The sequence below is a fragment of the Pleurodeles waltl genome, chromosome 10, assembly GCF_031143425.1.
Source record: "Pleurodeles waltl isolate 20211129_DDA chromosome 10, aPleWal1.hap1.20221129, whole genome shotgun sequence".
NCBI lineage: Eukaryota > Metazoa > Chordata > Amphibia > Caudata > Salamandridae > Pleurodeles > Pleurodeles waltl.
Genome location: NC_090449.1, coordinates 233,146,822 through 233,167,617, shown reverse-complemented (window position 1 = coordinate 233,167,617; position 20,796 = coordinate 233,146,822). Strand labels below are relative to the sequence as shown.

Below are 20,796 nucleotides of genomic sequence, written 5' to 3'. Positions count from 1 at the left end.
AAATAAAAAAACAGCCATTATACCGTTCAATTACATATATATATATATATATATTTTCACTGAAAAAAACTAAGGTTACAGGGACTTTATTGTTAGGAAATAGACATAGAAAACTATAGAAATTCACTTAAACCAAAGGTTACAGGCCGTGGACTGGCTGCAAGGGATTGGCCGCAGGGCCTACAGCCAGACCCTGCGGCCAACCCCCCTAACCACACAATCCCACGCTGTGCCGACTTGTGGCCATGTGCAGCAAGAGTAGCCCTCAGACCTGTATGGCCCCCCTTTCCCAGCCTTATAAATATATTTTTTTGGGATGAAGAGGGCCAGGCGGCACCCCTATCCCGGCTGGTTTTGACCCCGGGGACCCAGGGAAATGACCACAGACAGAAATACACTCGATCCCTCAACCTCCAGTGTACAGATCTGAGACCTTAACCACTAGGCCAAAAGTGACTCCTTAGCATGTGATGTTCAGACTTAGCTATGATATTGAAGATTTTGAGTGGAAAAGTACTTCAATGTTACATCAGGAGGAATATTTAACAGTTAAAAAACTGGAAAATAAACAGACACACTGCCATACAATGACTTGAACCTTTAGCCTTCGGAGTGACACTCCGAGAGCTTTACCATTAGGCCAGAAGTGACAATGGTTTGTTATCCATCAAAACTGAACTATAACATTCTTATCAAACATCTTGCTAGTCTGACTCTTTGAAGTCATTGTGTGAGAGACCATTGCAATAACAATCTCTCACTCGCTGCTCCATTCCATAATGGAATGGGAGAGAGAGAGTGTGACGGGACCACGGGGAGCATCAAGGCCCCCACGGTCTTAGCTGGCCCCCACGTCCTACGGGAGCCAGCATTGCTTCCACAAGCAGGGAGCTGCTTTAAGTAGCAGCTCCCTGCTTGCAGGAGAAATGTTTTCATCCAATCCTGCACAAATATTTGCGTGCAGGGAAACAAATGAAAACTCCACTCTCTGCAAGCAAGAGCAGTTTGATAGCTCTCACTTGCAGAAAGCTTTTGCTTTGACTTGGTAGCAGCTGTCGAAGCTCCTACCAAGTGAGAGCAAACAGCTATGTCTGGGGGGTGGGCACCCCGGGACATAGCAGGAGCCAGCCCTGGGGGGTGGTGGTCCCCAGGACCATTACTGGCTCCCTCCCCTAATGTTGAATTTGCCCTGGGCGGTGGTGATCCGCAGGGCCTGGGGTCCAAAACAGACTGCCTATCTTATTTAAATTTATTCCCAGGGAGGTGACGCTCCCCAGGGCTGCAGGAGGCATTGTATATTCTGCCACGGGGCTGCAAGGGGCCATGAGGACTCTCCCCTACATTTAATTAGATGTTAGCCCTGGGAGGTGGCGGTCTCTGAGGGTGTGCGAGGGGAACTCACTGGCCCCCACATTTCATTATATATTCTGCTTTGGGTAGGTGGTGGTCGCGGGGCTGGGGGGCCCGCATTTCATTATATATTCTGCTCTGGGGAGGTTGCGGCCCCCGTGGCTGCAGGGGTTTGGGGCTAGGCAGCCCACCTGCATTCAAAATTTCAATCCCCCCAGGACCAGGCCCAGGCCCACCTCGGGGCTTCATTTAAACAAGCACGGGAGCACCCACTTGTGTTTTTTTATTTTTTTATTTTTTTTAATTTAATCCACCGCAACTCCTGTCAATTTTTATGATTTTTTTGCTCTTGTGGGGGAGGGGGTGTGGGGGTGCCCTAGGAGGACCCCAGAAACAGAGTTAAGGGGTCAAGGTATACCTACCCTGGCCTCTTATCTTTTTTTATTTTAATCTTTTTTTTCTGGAACTCGGCTGAAGCCAAGTCCCAACATGGCTGCCAACACTTCCTTGCTGAAGTGTTGTCAGACAATCAGATCTCAGCACGAGATCGGGAGGGTTCACAGAGCCTGTGTGTCCCTATATATACAAATTTGTCTTTCCTTTAATTTCTCAAAAAATACTTAACAGATTTACACCAAATATCAAAGAGGTTGCTTTCTGGACCAAGAGCTGCCTTTCTGCCAAATTAGGTGTAATTCCATCCAGTGGTTCGGACGCTATTCCTGTTCAAAATTCCTATGGACAAATGCATGGGAAAAAAGTGTTTTTGGGACCCTCTTTTTCTTGGCCCCCGATTGACGAATCACCCCAAAACATTCCAGACAGTTGCTGAAGTGAGATTCTTATTTTTTTTTGGAAAGTTTTGTGAAGATTCATCAAACAGCCTCAAAGGTATTAGCAAAACAAAAAAACAAATGCTTTTTCTATAGAAACTAGGTCCTACCTATAACTACCTAGAGTTGGCTGCCACTGCCATTAGGAGATATATATATATATATATATATATATATATATATATATATATATATATATATAAAATTGGATCTCTAGTTGACAGAGGTATGCACCCTGTCCAAGTAGGGACCACAATCCTATTCAGGGTAAGTCACAACACAACCTAAATTATCCTTTGCTCACCCTCCTGTAGCTTGGCACAGAGCAGGCAGGCTTAACTTAGAAGGCAATGTTTAAAGTATCTGTACAATAACTCATACAGTAACACAGTGAAAACACCACAAAAAGTAATCCACACCAGTTTAGGAAAATGGATAATATTTATCTGAATAAAATAAGACCAAAGTGACAAAAATCCAACATGCACAAGTCAAGATATCACTTTTAAAATGTTTATATGAGTCTCAATCCTTACAAATCAGTGGTTGTATCCTTTTAACACAAAGTACCTGGGAGGCGTCAAAAATAACAACGCAGAGGAGGAGATGCGCTGAAAAGTAAAGCGATGAGTCAATTTTTCCAGCGTGGAAAAGGCGATGCATTGTTTCTTTCTACGCTGCAAAGCGATGCATCGGTTTCCAGGAGCGCAGCCTTGGTTCCTCACTGTGATGCAGAGATATTTTGACACCCAGGGAAGACATGCAGAAAACCCAGAACACGTTGAGCAGAGACAACAGGCGCTGCATTGATTCAGCAAGTGATGCAGTGATTTTTCAGCAGCAGATGCAGTAATTTTTCAGCCGCGGAGCAGGTGCTGCGTCTTTCTGCCAGGCGTTGCGTCGAATTTTGCAGGCATTGCATCGATCTTCCAATGTGCTGGATTTTCTTCACTTTGTGAAGCCTTTGATAGCCCTGGGGCCTCAGAAGAGGAGATAAGCTTAAGCCAAGCCCTTGGTGAGCACTTAAGGAGGAAGGCAGAGTCCTTCCATCAGAGTCAGGAGTCAGCAGGCAACAAGCAGGCCAGCAGTCCTTCTAGCAAAGCAGTCCAGATGAGTTATTTGGGCAGCCAGACAGTCCCTCTGACAGAGTCCAGTTGTAGGCCGAGAAGTGTCTGATTTGGTGGGGTTACAGACCCAGTATATATACACCCAAAAGTGCATTTGAAGTGGAGGAAACTTCAAAGAGTGGTTTTGAAGTGCACAAGTTACCCTTTCAACCCAGCCCTGACTGCCAGGAGCCCTGTGAGGGGTAATCAGTCCTGTGTGTGAGGGCAGGCCACTGGCCTTTGAAGTGTAAGAGAGAGCCCCTCCACCCTTCCTGCCCATGAAAACACACCTGTATGCAGATGAATGCAGATACAGCTGAGTGTCCTGTGTTTATGGTTGTCTGGGTGAAATGCACAAGGGGAGATGTCAACCAGTACAGACCAGACGTGGATTGGCGCAGGCTTTAAGGCACAGATGGCAGTAATTGCAGAGAAATGCCTACTTTCTAAAAGTGTAATTTCTGAAATAGTAATGTAGAATCCAACGTCACCAGTAAGTAGGATATCTTACTACCATTCAAAACACACCAAATACGACAAGTCTGTTTCTCTCAGATCAGAAATTACCACTTAAAAGCATATAAAGGAATCTCTAATGCTGGCGTAAGAGAGGAACAGGCTTCACAATAGTGAAAAACAACTTGGGGGTTTTCAGTACCAGGAAATGTAAAACTTGTAAGTACATGTCCTGCCTTTTACTTACATAGCACCCTGCCCTATGGGTAACCTAGGCCTACCTACCTGAAAAAAAAAAAAAAAAGGAATTTAAGGCTAGGCAAGAAGTTTTAAATGCCAAGTTGAAGCGGCCGTGAAATTGCACACACAGGCCTGACAATGGCAGACCTGAGATAAGGTTAAGGGGTTAGTTATGTGGGATGAACAATAACAGCTGCAGGCCCACTAGTGGCACTGAATTTGTAGCCCTGGGCACATGTAGTGCATTTTACTAGGGACTTACAGGGAAATTAAATAAGCAAATTGGGAATGAGCCAATGTTACCATGTTTTAGGGAGAGAGCATGTGCACCTTAGCACTGGTTAGCAGTGGTAAAGGGCCCAGAGTCCTAAAGCCAACAAAAAATGAGGTAAGAAAAAGAGAAGGAAGGCAAAACGTTTGGGGTGACCCTTCAGAGAGGGCCATTTTCAAAATATATATATATATATATATATATGGAAAATGTCACTTACCCAGTGTACATCTGTTCGTGGCATGAGACGCTGCAGATTCACATGCTGTGCATATCCCGCCATCTAGTGTTGGGCTCGGAGTGTTACAATTTGTTTTTCTTCGAAGAAGTCTTTTCGAGTCATGAGATCAAGGGACTCCTCCCATTTCGGCTCCATTGCGCATGGGCGAAGACTCCATCTTAGATTGTTTTCCCCGCAGAGGGTGAGGTAGGAGTTGTGTATATAGTAATAATGCCCATGCAATGGAGTAAGTATGTATGTACATAATGTGACAAAGTATTATATTTACAAATTTACAAATGTACGAGTTTAATTTTAATCAACTCACACCGGCTACAGGCTCCCGGGGAGGTGGGAGGGCGCATGTGAATCTGCAGTGTCTCATGCCACGAACAGATGTACACTGGGTAAGTGACATTTTCCGTTCGATGGCATGTGTAGCTGGAGATACACATGCTGTGCATAGACTAGTAAGCAGTTATCTCCCCAAAAGCGGGGGTTTAGCCTGTAGGAGATGACGTTGTTTGAAATAAAGTTCTTAGTACTGCTTGTCCTACTGTGGCCATTGTGGCACCTTTCTTTCTAGTGGAGTGTGCCTTTGGTGTAATAGGCAGTTCTCTCTTAGCTTTAACATAACAGGTTTGAATACATTTCACTATCCATCTGGCAATGCCTTATTGGGATATTGGATTTCCTGTATGAGGTTTTTGGTAAGCTACAAACAATTGTTTTGTTTTGCGAAACTGTTTGGCTCTATCAATGTAGTACATTGGAGCTCTTTTTATGTCTAATGTATGTAATACTCTTTCAGCTACAGAGTCTGGTTGTGGAAAAAACACTGGGAGTTCCACAGTTTGGTTTAAGTGGAACAGTGATATAACTTTTGGCAAAAATGTGGGATTTGTACGTAGAACCACTTTAAGTTTGTGTATTTGTATAAAGGGTTCCTGTATGGTAAAGGCTTGTATTTCACTCACTCTTCTGAGAGATGTGATAGCTATTAGGAAGGCTACTTTCCAAGTTAAGTATTGCATTTCACAAGAGTGCATGGGTTCGAATGGTAGACCCATGAGTCTCGTTAATACAATATTGAGGTTCCACGAAGGAACTGGTGGTGTTCTCGGTGGAATGATCCTTTTTAGACCCTCCATAAAAGCTTTTATGACTGGGATCCTAAATAGTGAAGTTGAATGTGTAATTTGCAGATAAGCTGAAATTGCTGTGAGATGTATTTTAATGGATGAAAAAGCTAACTTAGATTTTTGTAAGTGTAGTAAGTAGCTCACAATGTGTGTAGCGGACGCGTGTAATGGTTGAATTTGATTATTATGACAGTAATAAACAAATCGTTTCCATTTATTTGCGTAGCAATGTCTTGCAGTAGGTTTTCTAGCCTGTTTGATGACCTCCATACATTCCTGTGTGAGGTTTAGATGTCTGAATTCTAAGACTTCAGGAGCCAGATTGCTAGATTGAGCGATGCTGGATTCGGGTGTCTGATCTGCTGTTTGTGTTGAGTTAACAGATCTGGTCTGTTTGGTAGTTTGATATGAGGCACCACTGACAGGTCTAGTAGTGTTGTGTACCAAGGTTGTCGTGCCCAAGTTGGTGCTATTAGTATTAGTTTGAGTTTGTTTTGACTCAGTTTGTTTACTAGATACGGAATGAGTGGGAGAGAGGGAAAAGCATAAGCAAATATCCCTGACCAACTCATCCATAACGCATTGCCCTTGGAGTGAGGCTGTGGGTACCTGGATGCGAAGTTTTGGCATTTTGCGTTTTCTTTTGTTGCGAATAGGTCTACTTGTGGTGTTCCCCAGTTTTTTAAGTAGGTTTGTAGTATCTGGGGATGAATCTCCCATTCGTGGATCTGTTGTTGATCTCGACTGAGATTGTCTGACAACTGGTTTTGAATTCCTGGAATGTATTGCGCTTTTGGGTGAATGTGATTGTGATTCGCCCAATGCCAAATTTTCTGTGCTAAGAGACACAGTTGTGATGAGTGTGTGCCTCCCTGTTTGTTTAAGTAATACATTGTTGTCATGTTGTCTGTTTTGACAAGAATGTGTTTGTGGGCTATTATCGGTTGAAATGCTTTCAACGCTAGAAACACTGCTAGTAGTTCTAGCTGATTTATGTGAAGTTGTTTCTGCTGAGTGTCCCATTGTCCCTGGATGCTGTGTTGGTTGAGGTGTGCTCCCCACCCTACCATGGAAGCATCTGTTGTGATCACGTATTGAGGCACTGGGTCCTGGAAAGGCCGCCCTTGATTTAAATTTATATGATTCCACCATTGTAGCGAGGTGTGTGTTTGGCGGTCTATCAATACTAGATCTTGTAGTTGACCCTGTGCTTGTGTCCATTGTGTTGCTAGGCAGTGTTGCAAGCGCCGCATGTGTAATCTTGCGTTTGGGACAATGGCTATGCATGAGGACATAATGCCTAGTAGTTTCATCACTAATTTTACCTGATACTTCTGGTTTGGGTGCATGCTTTGTATTACGTTTTGGAATGCTTGTACCCTTTGTGGACTTGGAGTGGCAATCCCTTTTTTTGTGTTGATTGTTGCTCCTAAGTATTGTTGTATTTGACACGGCTGTAGGTGTGATTTTTGGTAGTTTAGTGAGATACCTAGTTTGTGAAGGGTTTCTATGACGTATTTTGTTGTGTTGAAAACACTGTTCTTGTGTGTTGGTTTTGATTAACCAATCGTCTAGATACGGGAATACATGTATGTGCTGTCTTCTGATATGTGCCGCTACTACTGCAAGGCATTTTGTAAATACCCTTGGTGCTGTTGTTATCCCGAATGGTAACACTTTGAACTGGTAATGTACTCCTTGGATTACAAACCTTAAGTATTTCCTGTGTGAAGGATGTATGGGTATATGGAAGTACGCATCCTTGAGATCTAATGTCGTCATGTAGTCTTCTTGTTTGAGCAAGGGGATTACGTCTTGAAGTGTTACCATGTGAAAGTGATCTGATTTGATGTAAATATTTAGTGTTCTGAGATCTAATATGGGTCTTAGAGTTTTGTCCTTCTTGGGTATGAGAAAGTACAGGGAGTAAACCCCTGTTCCTTTCTGATGATTGTGTACTAGTTCTATTGCATCTTTTTGTAACAACGCTTGGACCTCTAGCTGTAATAGATCCATGTGTTGTTTGGACATGTTGTGTGTTTTTGGAGGCACATTTGGTGGTAATTGTAGGAATTCTATGCAATAACCATGTTGGATGATGGCTAGGACCCACAAGTCTGTTGTTATTTCCTCCCAATTTTGGTAAAAATCTGTTAGTCTCCCCCCTACTGGTGTTATGTGTTGGGGATTTGTGACACTGAAGTCACTGTTTGTTTTGAGGGGTCTTTGGACTTTGGAACTTCCCTCTAGTTTTAGGGAACTGTCCACCTCTGTATTGTCCCCGAAAGTCTCCTCTCTGATACTGGCTCTGGTATGTGGGCTTGGTTTGTGAGGTTGAGGGTTCTGTGGTTTGACCCCGAAACCCCCCTCTAAATTGTGTCTTCCTAAAAGTGCCTCTGCTCTGTGGGGAGTAGAGCGCGCCCATGGCCTTGGCTGTATCTGTATCCTTTTTCAGCTTCTCGATAGCTGTGTCCACTTCCGGCCCAAACAACTGCTGTCCAATAAAAGGCATATTAAGCACAGCCTGTTGGATTTCGGGCTTGAATCCTGAGTTGCGTAGCCATACGTGCCTCCGAATTGTGACCGCTGTATTTACAGTTCTTGCACCTGTGTCTGCTGCGTCCATTGCCGATCGTATCTGGTTATTCGAGATACTTTGGCCCTCTTCCACCACTTGCTGTGCACGCTGTTGGAATTCTTTGGGCAGATGTTCAATAAAGTGGTGCATTTCATCCCAGTGGGCTCTGTCATATCTTGACAGCAAAGCCTGTGAATTGGCAATGCGCCATTGATTGGCTGCTTGTGCTGCCACTCTTTTCCCCGCTGCGTCAAACTTGCGACTTTGTCGGGTGGCGGTGCATCTCTGGAGGTGTGTGAATTTGCCCTTTTACGTGCTGCGCCTACTACTACTGAGTCAGGTGTCAGTTGCTGCTTGTACTTTTTCTCCACCCTAGGAGTGATGGCTCTGCCTTTTACGGGTTCTTGAAATACTTGCTTTGTGTGTTTCAACATTCCCGGTAACATCGGAAGACTCTGGTACTGACTATGTGTGGACGACAGAGTATTAAATAAAAGGTCATCTTCAATCGGTTCAGCGTGCAATGTCACGTTGTGAAAAGCAGCTGCTCTGGACACCACCTGTGTGTAAGCAGTACTGTCTTCAGGTGGTGATTGTCTTGCTGGGTAACAGTCGGGACTATTATCTGACACCGGCACATCATAAAGATCCCATGCATCTGGTTCATCTTGGCTCATGCCTGTGTGCGTTGGAGACTGCATCATAGGTGGGCTAGCAATTGGTGATGGTTGCGGGGAGCGTTGTGGTGATGGTGGTGGAGTTACTTGTTTTGCCACCTTTGCCTGTGGTTGTTTCTCTTTATCTTGGAAAGCGAGTTTCCTTTTCATCCTTATAGGAGGGAGAGTTCTTATCCTCCCCGTCTCCTTTTGGATATGGAGCCTTTTCTGTGTATAATCTGGCTCACCTGCTTCTAGTTCTTGTCCTAATTTATGGCTTTGCATTTGTGTGGAAAGCCCTTGCTCCTCAGTGTAGGAACTTGTCTTCGGCTCCGAAGCCGGATGTTTCGGTATCAAAACCTTCACAACAGTCTTTTTCGGCTCCGAAGCCACCTTTTTGAGTTTCGGTGTTCCGATCTCTCGGTGCCGACTCATCTCGGTGCCGGTATCTCAATGTCGAGATTCTTCTGAACCAGTGTCTCGGGCCGAGTCTGTTCTGTGCCGGTATCTCGACCGGAGTCGGATGACTTCGACATGTGTGCCCTTTTTCGGTGCTGATGGACGGTCACTGATTTTTTGGGTTAAGCCATGGCCTGCCGGCGGTGGCGTCCCCTGGGCTTTGATAATTTTTACGTGAGTTTTGGCCAGGGCTGTTTTACTCACGGTTTTCGGCGTCTGTTCTGTTTCGGCCTTGTCCGAGTCAGAGTCAGCAATGGAGAAGGTTTCTTCTTCCTCCAAGTCGTGGTGTCCTGACGGCGCAGACACCATTTGAAGCCTTCTTGCTCTCCGGTCCCTCAGCGTTTTCCTCGACCGAAACGCTCGACAGGCCTCACAGGTATCCTCTTTGTGTTCGGGAGACAAACACAAATTACAGACCAAATGTTGATCTGTGTACGGATACTTGTTGTGGCATTCGGGGCAGAAGCGGAATGGGGTCCGTTCCATTAGTCTTGTAGACGCACGTGGTTGGGCCTACCAGGCCCCGCCGGGGAATCGAAACCCCGAAGGGCCACCGGAGCTCTTCAAAATTTGGTGTTGATCTGCGTTAACTAACCCGATACCGAACGCAAACAATACCATCGAATTTTTCGGATATCTAACTAACTTTCCGAACCGAAACACGGAGCGAAGAGGAACACGTCCGAACCCGATGGCGGAAAGAAAACAATATAAGATGGAGTTGACGCCCATGCGCAATGGAGCCGAAATGAGAGGAGTCCCTCGATCTCGTGACTCGAAAAGACTTCTTCGAAGAAAAACAACTTGTAACACTCCGAGCCCAACACTAGATGGCAGGATATGCACAGCATGTGTATCTGCAGCTACACATGCCATCGAACATATATATATATATATACATACACACACACACATATATATATATATTATTATATTTAAATACACTTTAGACTCCATCTCCCGCCTCCCTATTGAGAATTGAGTCAATATCTATGCCTCCCAAAATCAATATTATATCTTGGAATGTTGCAGGAATTAAGTCAAAGTTGGATGAAATCTGATTCAGAGCGAGCTATCACTTTCAAGCGAGGGCTTTCCTTTAGTACTATTGATTATATTCTGGTGGACATTAGGCTATGGTCAAGTTCACTGGACATGGAAATTTTACCTCGCTTGGATAGCGATCATAATCCTCTGTGCCTTGTATTGACCAACCATGCATTTTTAAGAGTCCAGCACACAATGATCACTAACGTCCCACTCCCTTACCTGAATCATAGACGTTCTCGGGTCTGTTGGCCTAAGGTTGAATTCAACCCGTACTTGATTGGGGAAATATATTCATCATTTTTAAAACTTTTTGCAGATTATGAGGAACAAGAAGCCTCTGATATTCCCATTATGGCTATCCACAATAAATTGGTGGATTCCCTACAGGGTATCTTCTATAGGGAAATTCCTTCCAAACCGAGACCTGTTGACACCCCTCGTAGGGATTGGTACAATCAGGATTGGGTGCGAGCAAGATCTAATTTAAACGAGGCTGTAAAAAACTCTACCCAAGTGGCTATTAAAGAGGCCCGACGTAGGTATGTTAATGCTCTGAAACAAGCAAAAAAAGACTGGGATAATGAGATATGGCAGAAGCTGCTTGCAGCAGTTAAACATAAAGATGAAAGTTCCTTTTGGCGGCTGTTGACCTCTAGTTCGAAAAGGGGTAATGATGACATTGGTATGTACATACAGCCCGAAAGATGGGTGTCCTATTTTTCTGGAATTTATGCTCTGCCTGCTCCGCAAGCTCTGGAGGACCCTGGATATGATGAGTGTTGGGCTGTTACCAAGACTTCAACTGAGAGCATTGTTTTTACCTTAGCCGAAACAACAGCTGCAATTAATTCTCTGAGGCCAGCCAAAGCCCCTGGTCCAGATAAGATCCCAGGGGACCTGTTTAAATCAGAACCAAAGATATGGGCATGGTACATCAATTTATTGTCTAATGCCATAGCAGCTGGTAGCCCTATTCCAGATTCTTGGCGTGGCGCAGAAATAATACCGATTCACAAAAAGGGTGATGTAGGTTCACCTGTAAATTATCGACCAATCAGCCTTATCAATATCCTTCAGAAGATGTTTGCTAAGCAAGTCTTAGATAGGCTTACCGATTGGATCCAAGACAATCAAATTTTATCCCCCTTACAGGCCGGTTTTCGACCCAAAACTAACACCATGGACCAAGTCTTCAGGCTGTCATTACTATTTTGGAAGTATGTCACCCTATCTAAGCAAAAACTTTATGTTGCTTTTGTTGATCTAAGATCTGCATTCGATTTTGTCCCAAGAGAGAAACTATGGGGAGTATTAAACAAAATCGGTATCCCAGGAAACTTAGTGCATTTAATTCAAAGATTACAAGAAAAAACATTTGCACAAGTTAGATGGGGTAATCAGGGGGAACTCACCGACAAAATAGATATTAGGAGAGGAGTGCGCCAGGGCTGTGTTCTTGCCCCAACGCTATTTACATTGTTTATCAACGAGGTGGTGCAAGTCGTTACCAACTGCCAAAATGATGCTCCATCCTTGAACAACCATAAAATTCAAATTTTGCTATTTGCTGACGATTCCCTCCTGATCTCCAGAACTCCTATGGGTCTCCAGGTACTTGTGGATAAGTTCAGTTTGTTTTGTGGTGACTATGGACTTGAACTTAACCATAGCAAAACTAAACTTATGACCCTGGGCTGTGGCCCCACTAAGAGATATTCAATTTTCTATAATGGAACCCCCCTAGGCATGGTAGGCTCCATAGACTATTTGGGGGTGAGAATTAGTAACAATCTGCATTGGGGGGCCCAAATCGATAAAAGTTTAGCTCTTTTGGCACAGAGATCTGGGGCCATTCTACGCTTCCACAAGTCTACCTCTGAGAGAGTGATTACTCCAACTATTAAAATCTACCGAGCTAAGGCACAGAGTGCTGCGGTCTATGGAGCAGAAATTTGGGGGTCCTCGAACACTGGCAAGCTTGCAGTGGGGGAAAACAACTTTGTAAGGTCAACTTTGGCTTGTCCTCGCAATACCCCACTGCTGCCAATGTTCTGGGACCTTGGCCTTTCACGCATCTCAGATGTAATTGCCCTACGACCATTGCTTTTCTGGGTCCGTGTATGGACCACCCCCGAGCTATCCACATACAAGGAGTCTATTCAAGACATTCTAGATAGACCAAATGTACTTACCATTTCCTGGTTTAACCACATCTCAAAATAGTTTTATAGATTGGGTCTTAGTGAGTTTTGGAGTCATCCAGAAAGTATAAGGAAAGATCAGAAGAACCATTTGAAAACTGTTTACTGGATATATGTCAGGGAAAACTACCTGCTGTGCTCAACACACGGCAGACTGACTTCACAATTTTTTTATTTTAAATGGTATCCGTACCTGGAACCATTTATGGATACAATTCTTGACCCATTAAGTAAGAGTCTATATATTCAGTTCAGATATGGTTGCCTGCCTCTTAAATCCTATGGTAGTACACGGAGTGTGACTCCAAGACCTGATCTTTGTCCCAGTTGTAATCACACTTCAGAATCTATTGTACATTTTATGTTTATATGCCCTGCTTATATGATTGCGCGACGTAAGTGGTTACGACCTGTGTGTAGGAATATGGGGATAAGACACTGCATTGTTGCCTTAAGGATCATGATGAGGGATACTTCCCTCCCTCTATCCTGTGTGGTTAGCAAGTATATTGTAGCTGCTTGGCATATACGTATTAGTTTTCTGGGGAAAAATGATGATGAGGAACCAATTTTTTTTAAAAAAGTGTTTTCGCTGCTAAATTTTAACTATGCACCTAGACTGAAATAAAACCCCATGTTTAATTCAAATGATAGGTATTAGGGGGTCAGGTGCATTTTTAAGGAAAGTAATTTTACGTGTTTTAAGGCTGAACATATGTTATTCTATTTTATTCTTATCCTTTTTTAACTCAATTTCTATTTCCTTTCCATTCAATTGTTGGTTGTTTTGCTTTTATGGTTGAAAGTAACCGAATAAAGCTATGTGTTGTTGTTGATTAAAAAAAAAATGTACAAAAAAATACACTTTATTATTCATACATAACTTTCATTTTTTACTTTTGCATAAAGCTTTAAACATAAATATTACATTTCACCATGTACCCTCACATCATTCATACTCTCATTCATACTAAATCATAATCAAAATAAAAACCATGGTTCCTGGACTGCACATCTAGTCCCCCAAAACAACAATTTGTGTACTGTGTGTATTAAATATCTATCCCATAAAAGTGAGCCTTTGCAGATGAAGCACACATGCAGCCTCCAAAGCTATACCAGTTAGCATAAATTTGAATGTATTGCATAGCTTTACAAGAAGACCCACTTTTGGGAAAGACTAGAAGAAAAGGATGGGTAAGGTATGCAAGGTCAGAAGTGGAGTCAAGAACTTGAGTTGATGGACCCCCATGCTCTTCTGCAGCACCGGTGCGTAATCTTAAAGAAGATCTTTATGCTTGTGCTTTCAATGCTTTTTAAGGTGTACATACCCCTTTAGGGGGGACCTGGATCTTTGAGCTCTTCTGACATGCTTGGGTTGCAAATAATGCAGCTTTCCTCACCCTAAAGTCTTTCGTGACCATTTCTGCAAGAGTTGTGTTCACACCAAACCGGAACAAGCAGGTCAATTAAGAGCGTACACTATCTGTCTCTTGCGCCATGAGTCAAGGCTTAAAATGTGTTCCTTTTGTGTGGAGAGGTGCTCCTCCTTTGGGAAATCTCTGTTTTGCCAACACTCCAAGAAAACGTTGGTATAAAGTTTTTACTATAATTGAAGGAGAAACACATCCTCCTTTTTGAAGCACATGAAAAGGGCCACTGACAGAAGGCCCAGGAAGCAACTCTATGGATTTGCTGCAAGCCTTCCTGTGGAGTAGAATGAATTTATGGCAGAGCTGTAATGGTGCCGCATAGTGACATATGAAATATACTGATGTGTTTGTTAAAAGAAAATCTACATCCAGTCTAACTCCAGGGGAACAATCAAAGATGAGAAATTTAATGGAAGAAATATCCATTGGAAGATGTATTTTTATTTATTTTTATAAATGACTCAGCAATCAGAAGTCAAAGGCTGGTAGTTAGTGGGAAGTCAATTTGGATTGAAAGTGGAAAATGAGAAGCGACAAAATCTGTCTTCAAAACAAAATGGCTTTAAGTTTATTTTTTTTCACAAGGATGTGTATGCAAAGAAGGTGTGATTGGCACTGGCAGCTGACGGAATGAGAATCACTCTGCGTTCGCTCCTCTGCTTGATATTCTGTCAGAGCCAAAATCCTGTAGTGATCCACCCTAACCAGTTACCCTGCACGTGGTCAGTTTTAGCACTGGTGGAGCCCTATACAACAATCTTTTTTGATGCCCACCTTCTCCTTGAATTCCCGCACTACCACCCTGCAAAAGTACCCCTCATCTCTCCATAGCTCCTCTCTCACATACATTTCACTTGTTTTAAAGTTCTGGTAAAGACTAGCTTTACTAATTCACTCAGCTATCCACATAAAATTCAGATTAATTCTGTGCAGCAGGTACATTAACCCTCTGCGCTACTTTATGGTGAGTCAAAACTGCCACTGGGCAAACTCCAGCTCTCACTCTCTGTCAGGAACATTAATCACAAGTTATCTTGACATTTTTATTGTTGCCTGACAGCTGGACGCACATGGAACTCAGCTTCAGGTGCTTTTAAATTGTAAGTTATTGATAAACACAGCACCCCCCCCCCCTCCAGGTCAGCGCCCAGTGCAGCCACACAAGCTCACCCCCACTAAAGCCGGCCCTGACCCTGCACCACCAAGCAGCAGAAGGGAAAGTCTGACAGGAGGCTGAAGAGAATATATTAAGTTCTTTGGACCCGCCACACATTGTAGTCCACCAAATCTGGGTCATCCAGGATGGTACCAGCATTCAGCTGCTAGAAGAAGGGAACGGTGGGGGTGTTTGCACTGAGATAGATGGGTCTCCTTTTGACAACTGCAGGAGTGGAGAGCATCACCCAAGGGGGGCAAAGGCACCCTACAAGCTGCAGGAGGGCAAACAGTGTAACTAAGGTTTACACTTTTAAGTAATTATAACCAATAAAACACCATTCAAGGGAGAATTTGCTTTTCAATACAAATCAGAACTCATCTATTTATTTTTTTGCACTTTTACTTCGTTGGTGGTCTGTAGTGCCAAGGCATATAAATGTGGCCTCTACAACTAAGCATGTTTCTGTTGTGGATACTTCTGTTATGTCAAGCCACTTGATGTGCCCTTTCGATCATCTGCAAGGCCCACGGACACCCTGGATTTCTTGGACACATTTACATTCCTGTTTTGGGAGCATTCAGCTAACTGCAATGTGCTCATATTCCTACACCAGACAGCAGGGCAAGAAGCACCACTACACGTGAGACAGAGTGTTACTTTCTGAAGCTCGGGTAGCAAGATTGTGGCAACAAAATCACTGTGCATGTGGAAACCTCTAGAACGAATGTACTCCCATAAAGTGCTGTTCCCAACACGCCTGTTCTTAGATTTATACTAGGATGGCGTAAAAAGCGCACCTTACACAGAGGGAGAAGGGCCATATCACGAACATCTTCAGCAACCAAGCATAGGCCCCATAAGAGGTTCATGCCGTGGTTTTGCTGCAGCTAAACTGCCTATAGAACATATCTTAAATTAGGAAATCGAACAGAGTATAAGCCGAAGACAGTGCACCTCAGAAACATTGGGGTGGGGGGCAGTCTGTGTTTCCTAGTACACGCTGCAAAGAGCTCAATTTGGGCAAAACAGGTGCATGCATGGATCCATTCTGAGCCTGCATACCAAAATAGAACATGTTTATGATATAGCCTCAAGACCACCAAGTTGAACTTTCATTGACCATGTCTAAGTTAAGCTTGGAAGTGATAGAGCCGAAACAAGGCCTGACACTTGACAAAATCACCTGTACAATCCACAATGGCAGTGTTTACTGAAACATATTGAGCTGTGCTTGATCTTTACCCCAAGATGAAAGATGTAGTAGAACAGCAATGGCTCATAGAGTACAAAAGCAAACAAAAAAATACTTACCTCCCTTTAACACTGCCCACCCTTAAACCCAAAAATTACCTTCCTTTATCAATTATGGGTGTGTGTATATATTCACATACATACACTTATCATGCCTATAGTTCCAGTGTTTCTGTGTGATAAAGGCATCTGCATGGTAAAGCTACGTGTGGATGCGGCTGCGTAGTAAAGGATATTGTTTCTCCTTACCCAATATATGTTAGCACAGTCCTTCCTTGTATTGTGACACAAAGACCAAAGCCTTGCAGTAGGAGAAAAGTAAACGTTATGGTCAAGAAAGGGGGAAGTATTCCTAGACTTCCACCGTGGAAGTCTAGGAATACTTCCCCCTTTCTTGACCATAACGTTTACTTTTGTTCATTACCCTGGTCACAAGGGTTAGAGGGTATTGCCTCGTTGTCCTTTACTACTTGCAGTAGGAGAGCACCGTCAGTGAGAGAAACATTATTTCCTACACGGGAATGAGGGGGAAAACCCCGGCTAGTAAGAAATGTGATGATGAAAAAGATTTTGTCTCTCTTTTCTCCCCTGATAACATGGTAACAAGAGGGTGACCCAAACTGAGCTGGGGCAGGTATGCACCAGGTATGAAAGGATTTAAAAGCTCACGCTATGCATTGGCAGGTGAGGAAAGAAAGGAACCAACGTCAGTGAGCGGAGGTGGCGCCACCGACTGATGCACAAGGGAACTGCAACTAAAGTTTCAGAATACGGTCTGATGCCTGGGCATATGGACAAGATCAGTGCTTAATTTGTGCTTGTTGATTCCGGTGCTGAGCACTGGCACTTATTTTTGAGGGCCGGGGCTTATTCTTCTGCTTCAAGCATTTGCTGTGAGCAAACAACACATATGGGAACGACAGAAGAAGGGAAAAACTAAAAAGCATCACAAAGGGAGGAAGTAGAAAGCTGCAAGAGTGAGCTGAAGGGGCTGGGAGTGGCTGTAAATGGATTGAAGTGGCCCGAGATGGCTTCAGGATTACGCAGCCTCAGTATTCTGTGTTCATACATTTAATTGCAGCAGCCACATATTTAAGAGGAGGGCTCTGGGCACTGGCACCTTTTTGTTTACAAATTATGCACTGGACAAGATGATGACACTGCAGTCAGAAGTCACAATCAGAAGCACTTCTCCCACTTGCGGCATGCAACAATAGCAGCGCAGCTTGTCTCGCACTCTCCTCTGACTGGCATACACACCACAAAGAAGGAAGACCTTACTCATGGGGCTCCCGGTAGGACCCCTTCTCTATTTCTCATGCGTAAAGAAGACCCACAGGACTACAAGGCCAAAGCATGAAATATCGCACAAAAATGCAACCCTTTTGTTTGTCTGAACTTCAATAATTAATTAAAAAAGTAATGACGGAGGTTGCTGTACAGCTTTGCGGAAAGGTGATGACAACTCAACAGGGAACATGCTGAGGAGACCTGGCAGCCCACTAAGCATTACCAGTGCTTCACTTACAACATGGCCAGATGCTCCCAAACAGCTCTGCTCATGGTGATTTTGTGACTTACCCATGTGCAAATAACAAGGTCCCCTACCTGGAACACTACCCTTCAAGAGCAGGCGAAAATACCAGCACAGTGACATTCTCCCGGCTAACAAGGATACGAGAGCAGTCCTAGAGAGTGAGTAACTGTCGCTCTCGACCCTGGTCTGCTAGGAGCTGGTCAGGGGAAAGTGGTGGAAAGAGTGATAAGAACCAAGAATCAGCCGACTGAATTACAACTAGAATATCAGGAAATGTGCATACTGCAGAAACAAGATCCGGATCATCTGACTACCAGAAAAGACAGAAGGGAAAAATGTTCGTGAAGGAATGGTTTAGTAAGACAGTGCCCCTCAACCCCCGCCCCACAAAGGTTTTTAGAACTGAGCTACAGCCATTTACTCCTCCGGGGAACCAGACAAGGCAGTCTCTTCGTAGCTGACAACAGTAAAGTCCCCCTCTTTAATGTTACAAACTTGATGTTTGTTGATAAATTAAACGAAAAATAAAATGTGAGCAATAAGAATAAAAAGAGGCTTTGGATTCTCAGAGTCAGACAGAATCATAGATTTGCTCCTATGTCTTTCTGAACAATGTGACAGTATCTAATTCATATCCAGGCAAGGGCACAACAGACGTTCTGGCCATGGACACAGTTCGCATAAAAAATATCATGCACATGCACAATTTTAACAACAAATATAGAGGGGACAACATGAAAAGACCATGGGCCTGATTCTAACTTTGGAGGACGGTGTTAAACCGTCCCAAAAGTGGCGGATATACCACCTACCGTATTACGAGTCCATTATATCCTATGGAACTCGTAATACGGTAGGTGGTATATCCGCCACTTTTGGGACGGTTTAACACCGTCCTCCAAAGTTAGAATCAGGCCCCATGTAGGGGAAATGGGGGAAAATCCTCAAAGGGAAAATTTCAGCGGGAGAGTGGCAAGGGTTGTGAGAGGGCATAACCAATACACTGAAATATCTTACTCTGAGAATTGACATATAAAATCAGGTATCTTTAGTTCAGGGCCTATATAATTTAAAGCAGATATATATATAGACCAATGTGTACGGTATATGCTGGAGGTGTGGGAATGACGTGGGATCCTCTGTGTGCATTTGGTTGGATTGTACTGTCTTCAAGACAGTTTAGAAGGATGTACTGAGGCACACCAATGGCTTTCCCCCCAACAATCAACCCAGGCACCTTGATGCTCGGACCATGAGACTTCCAAATAAACGTCTTTGTCTTAGACCAGACAATGTCTCTGACGGATCTGCTGAAGGGCTTACAGAAAGTTAACTGATTTGTACTGGAAGGAAAGGCACAAAGGATACATATGGCAACTTCATGCAGCTGACAAATAATGGATTACTGATCATTGGCCGAAGGACAAGACACCAGCGTTTGGTCACTACTAGTCCATTACCTGTTGCAAGAGCAAAATCTTGTTTTTTACCCTCCAAGACCACAAGCATTACATTTATTAGGCTGAGGAGAGGAATGGAGGGTAGGTAATCGGCCTTAAACCAAAAGACAAAATGGAGGCAGAAATGCATCCTTCCAATTACCATCCAATACCATTACCTTCATGAGACCACGGAAATTGTATCAGGTGGGGGAGTTTGTATGTGTGTTTCTGCAGCAAAAAGTTACATTTAAATTAAATAAATAACGTTTTGCTAATACTCTAAAAAACAGTGCGTTTTCCTCAGTGTAGAACATGGCAAAATATGTCACACAATGAACATTTAATTTATTTATATTTCACAATCTTTATAGGTTACTTCCTCAATCTTTGTTTCCAATAATAATTTCTGACACTATTCAGTTTATTTGTACTTACCATTGTTTTGGTGTCGGCATACCCATGCTTCTGTGCCAGGTTCCACAGGTTCACAGAAAGTTGGTTCAGTTTATTGTTCCTTAGATCTCCATGAGCTAGTATACTATTAAAGAATGACAAAGCCAGTAAACTCTGGCGTTTTAAAGTCTACAACAAAAGAATGGTGATATGGTTACAACACGGTAAAACACTGGTATGTTTAACACAGGCATCTAAAATAAAGTTCATTACATAAGCTACCTTGCTATATACTCACCTTAGAACATTCATCAGTTGGGCCCCGAGTAATTGCCAGTAGCTGAGATTAATTTAAGCATCCTACCCCATGCTTTTTGTACACTTCAGTGTGATGCCATAAGTGCAATGGTTATACATGGAAGCGGGCCCAGTGCTCACTTTGCCACTGGAACCAAGTAGAACCTAACTGTTGAGTCCAACTAGGGTGACACCGGTCTTGGGATGCTTGTGTTATGGTTCAGAGAGAATCTGGCTTGGCTGGACTATTACTATTGGAGAAGAATCAAATTTGCATGTGGTTGGGTCTAATCTGAGATAGCATTGTAGGCAAAAAAATACAACTGTCGTGGATGCCCCAGAGTAATGACCTGTGGCTGAGATTAATTAAAGCATTCCTCCCATCACATTTTGTATAAGATTTAAGACAAGGAGGCCTGAGGTGACACAAGTCTCCATTCTCAAAAAACAGCTAGGAATTTATAACAGTTTGTATAATTCCACATTTCATCCTCATGTAGCACGGCTCCTGCTCCCTTAAAATGAGAACAAAATCTCGTTTTAATGGATTTCTCCTACTAATCTACATATTTTCCTGTGGATTCCTTATTTAGAAAGATTCCAAAGGCAGTGACCATATCAAAGAAGGGAGGGGGAGTTGGGCTGGATAGTAGCCAGATTTTAATCAACAATTGTTTAGAGGACTTCCCTACCTAATGGCACCTCCCCTCTTCCATTCAAAT

At 43.4% G+C, this 20,796-nt stretch overlaps 1 protein-coding gene across 1 annotated transcript in view; it reads right to left on the bottom strand.

The window, feature by feature from the left end:
- VPS35L (VPS35 endosomal protein sorting factor like) overlaps positions 1-20,796 on the bottom strand; it is a 430,244-nt gene that overhangs the window by 21,161 nt on the left and 388,287 nt on the right. The window contains exon 30 of the mRNA XM_069210247.1: positions 19,820-19,966. Within this exon, the coding sequence (XP_069066348.1) occupies positions 19,820-19,966 (147 nt within the window). The remainder of the gene's footprint in view (positions 1-19,819; positions 19,967-20,796) is intronic.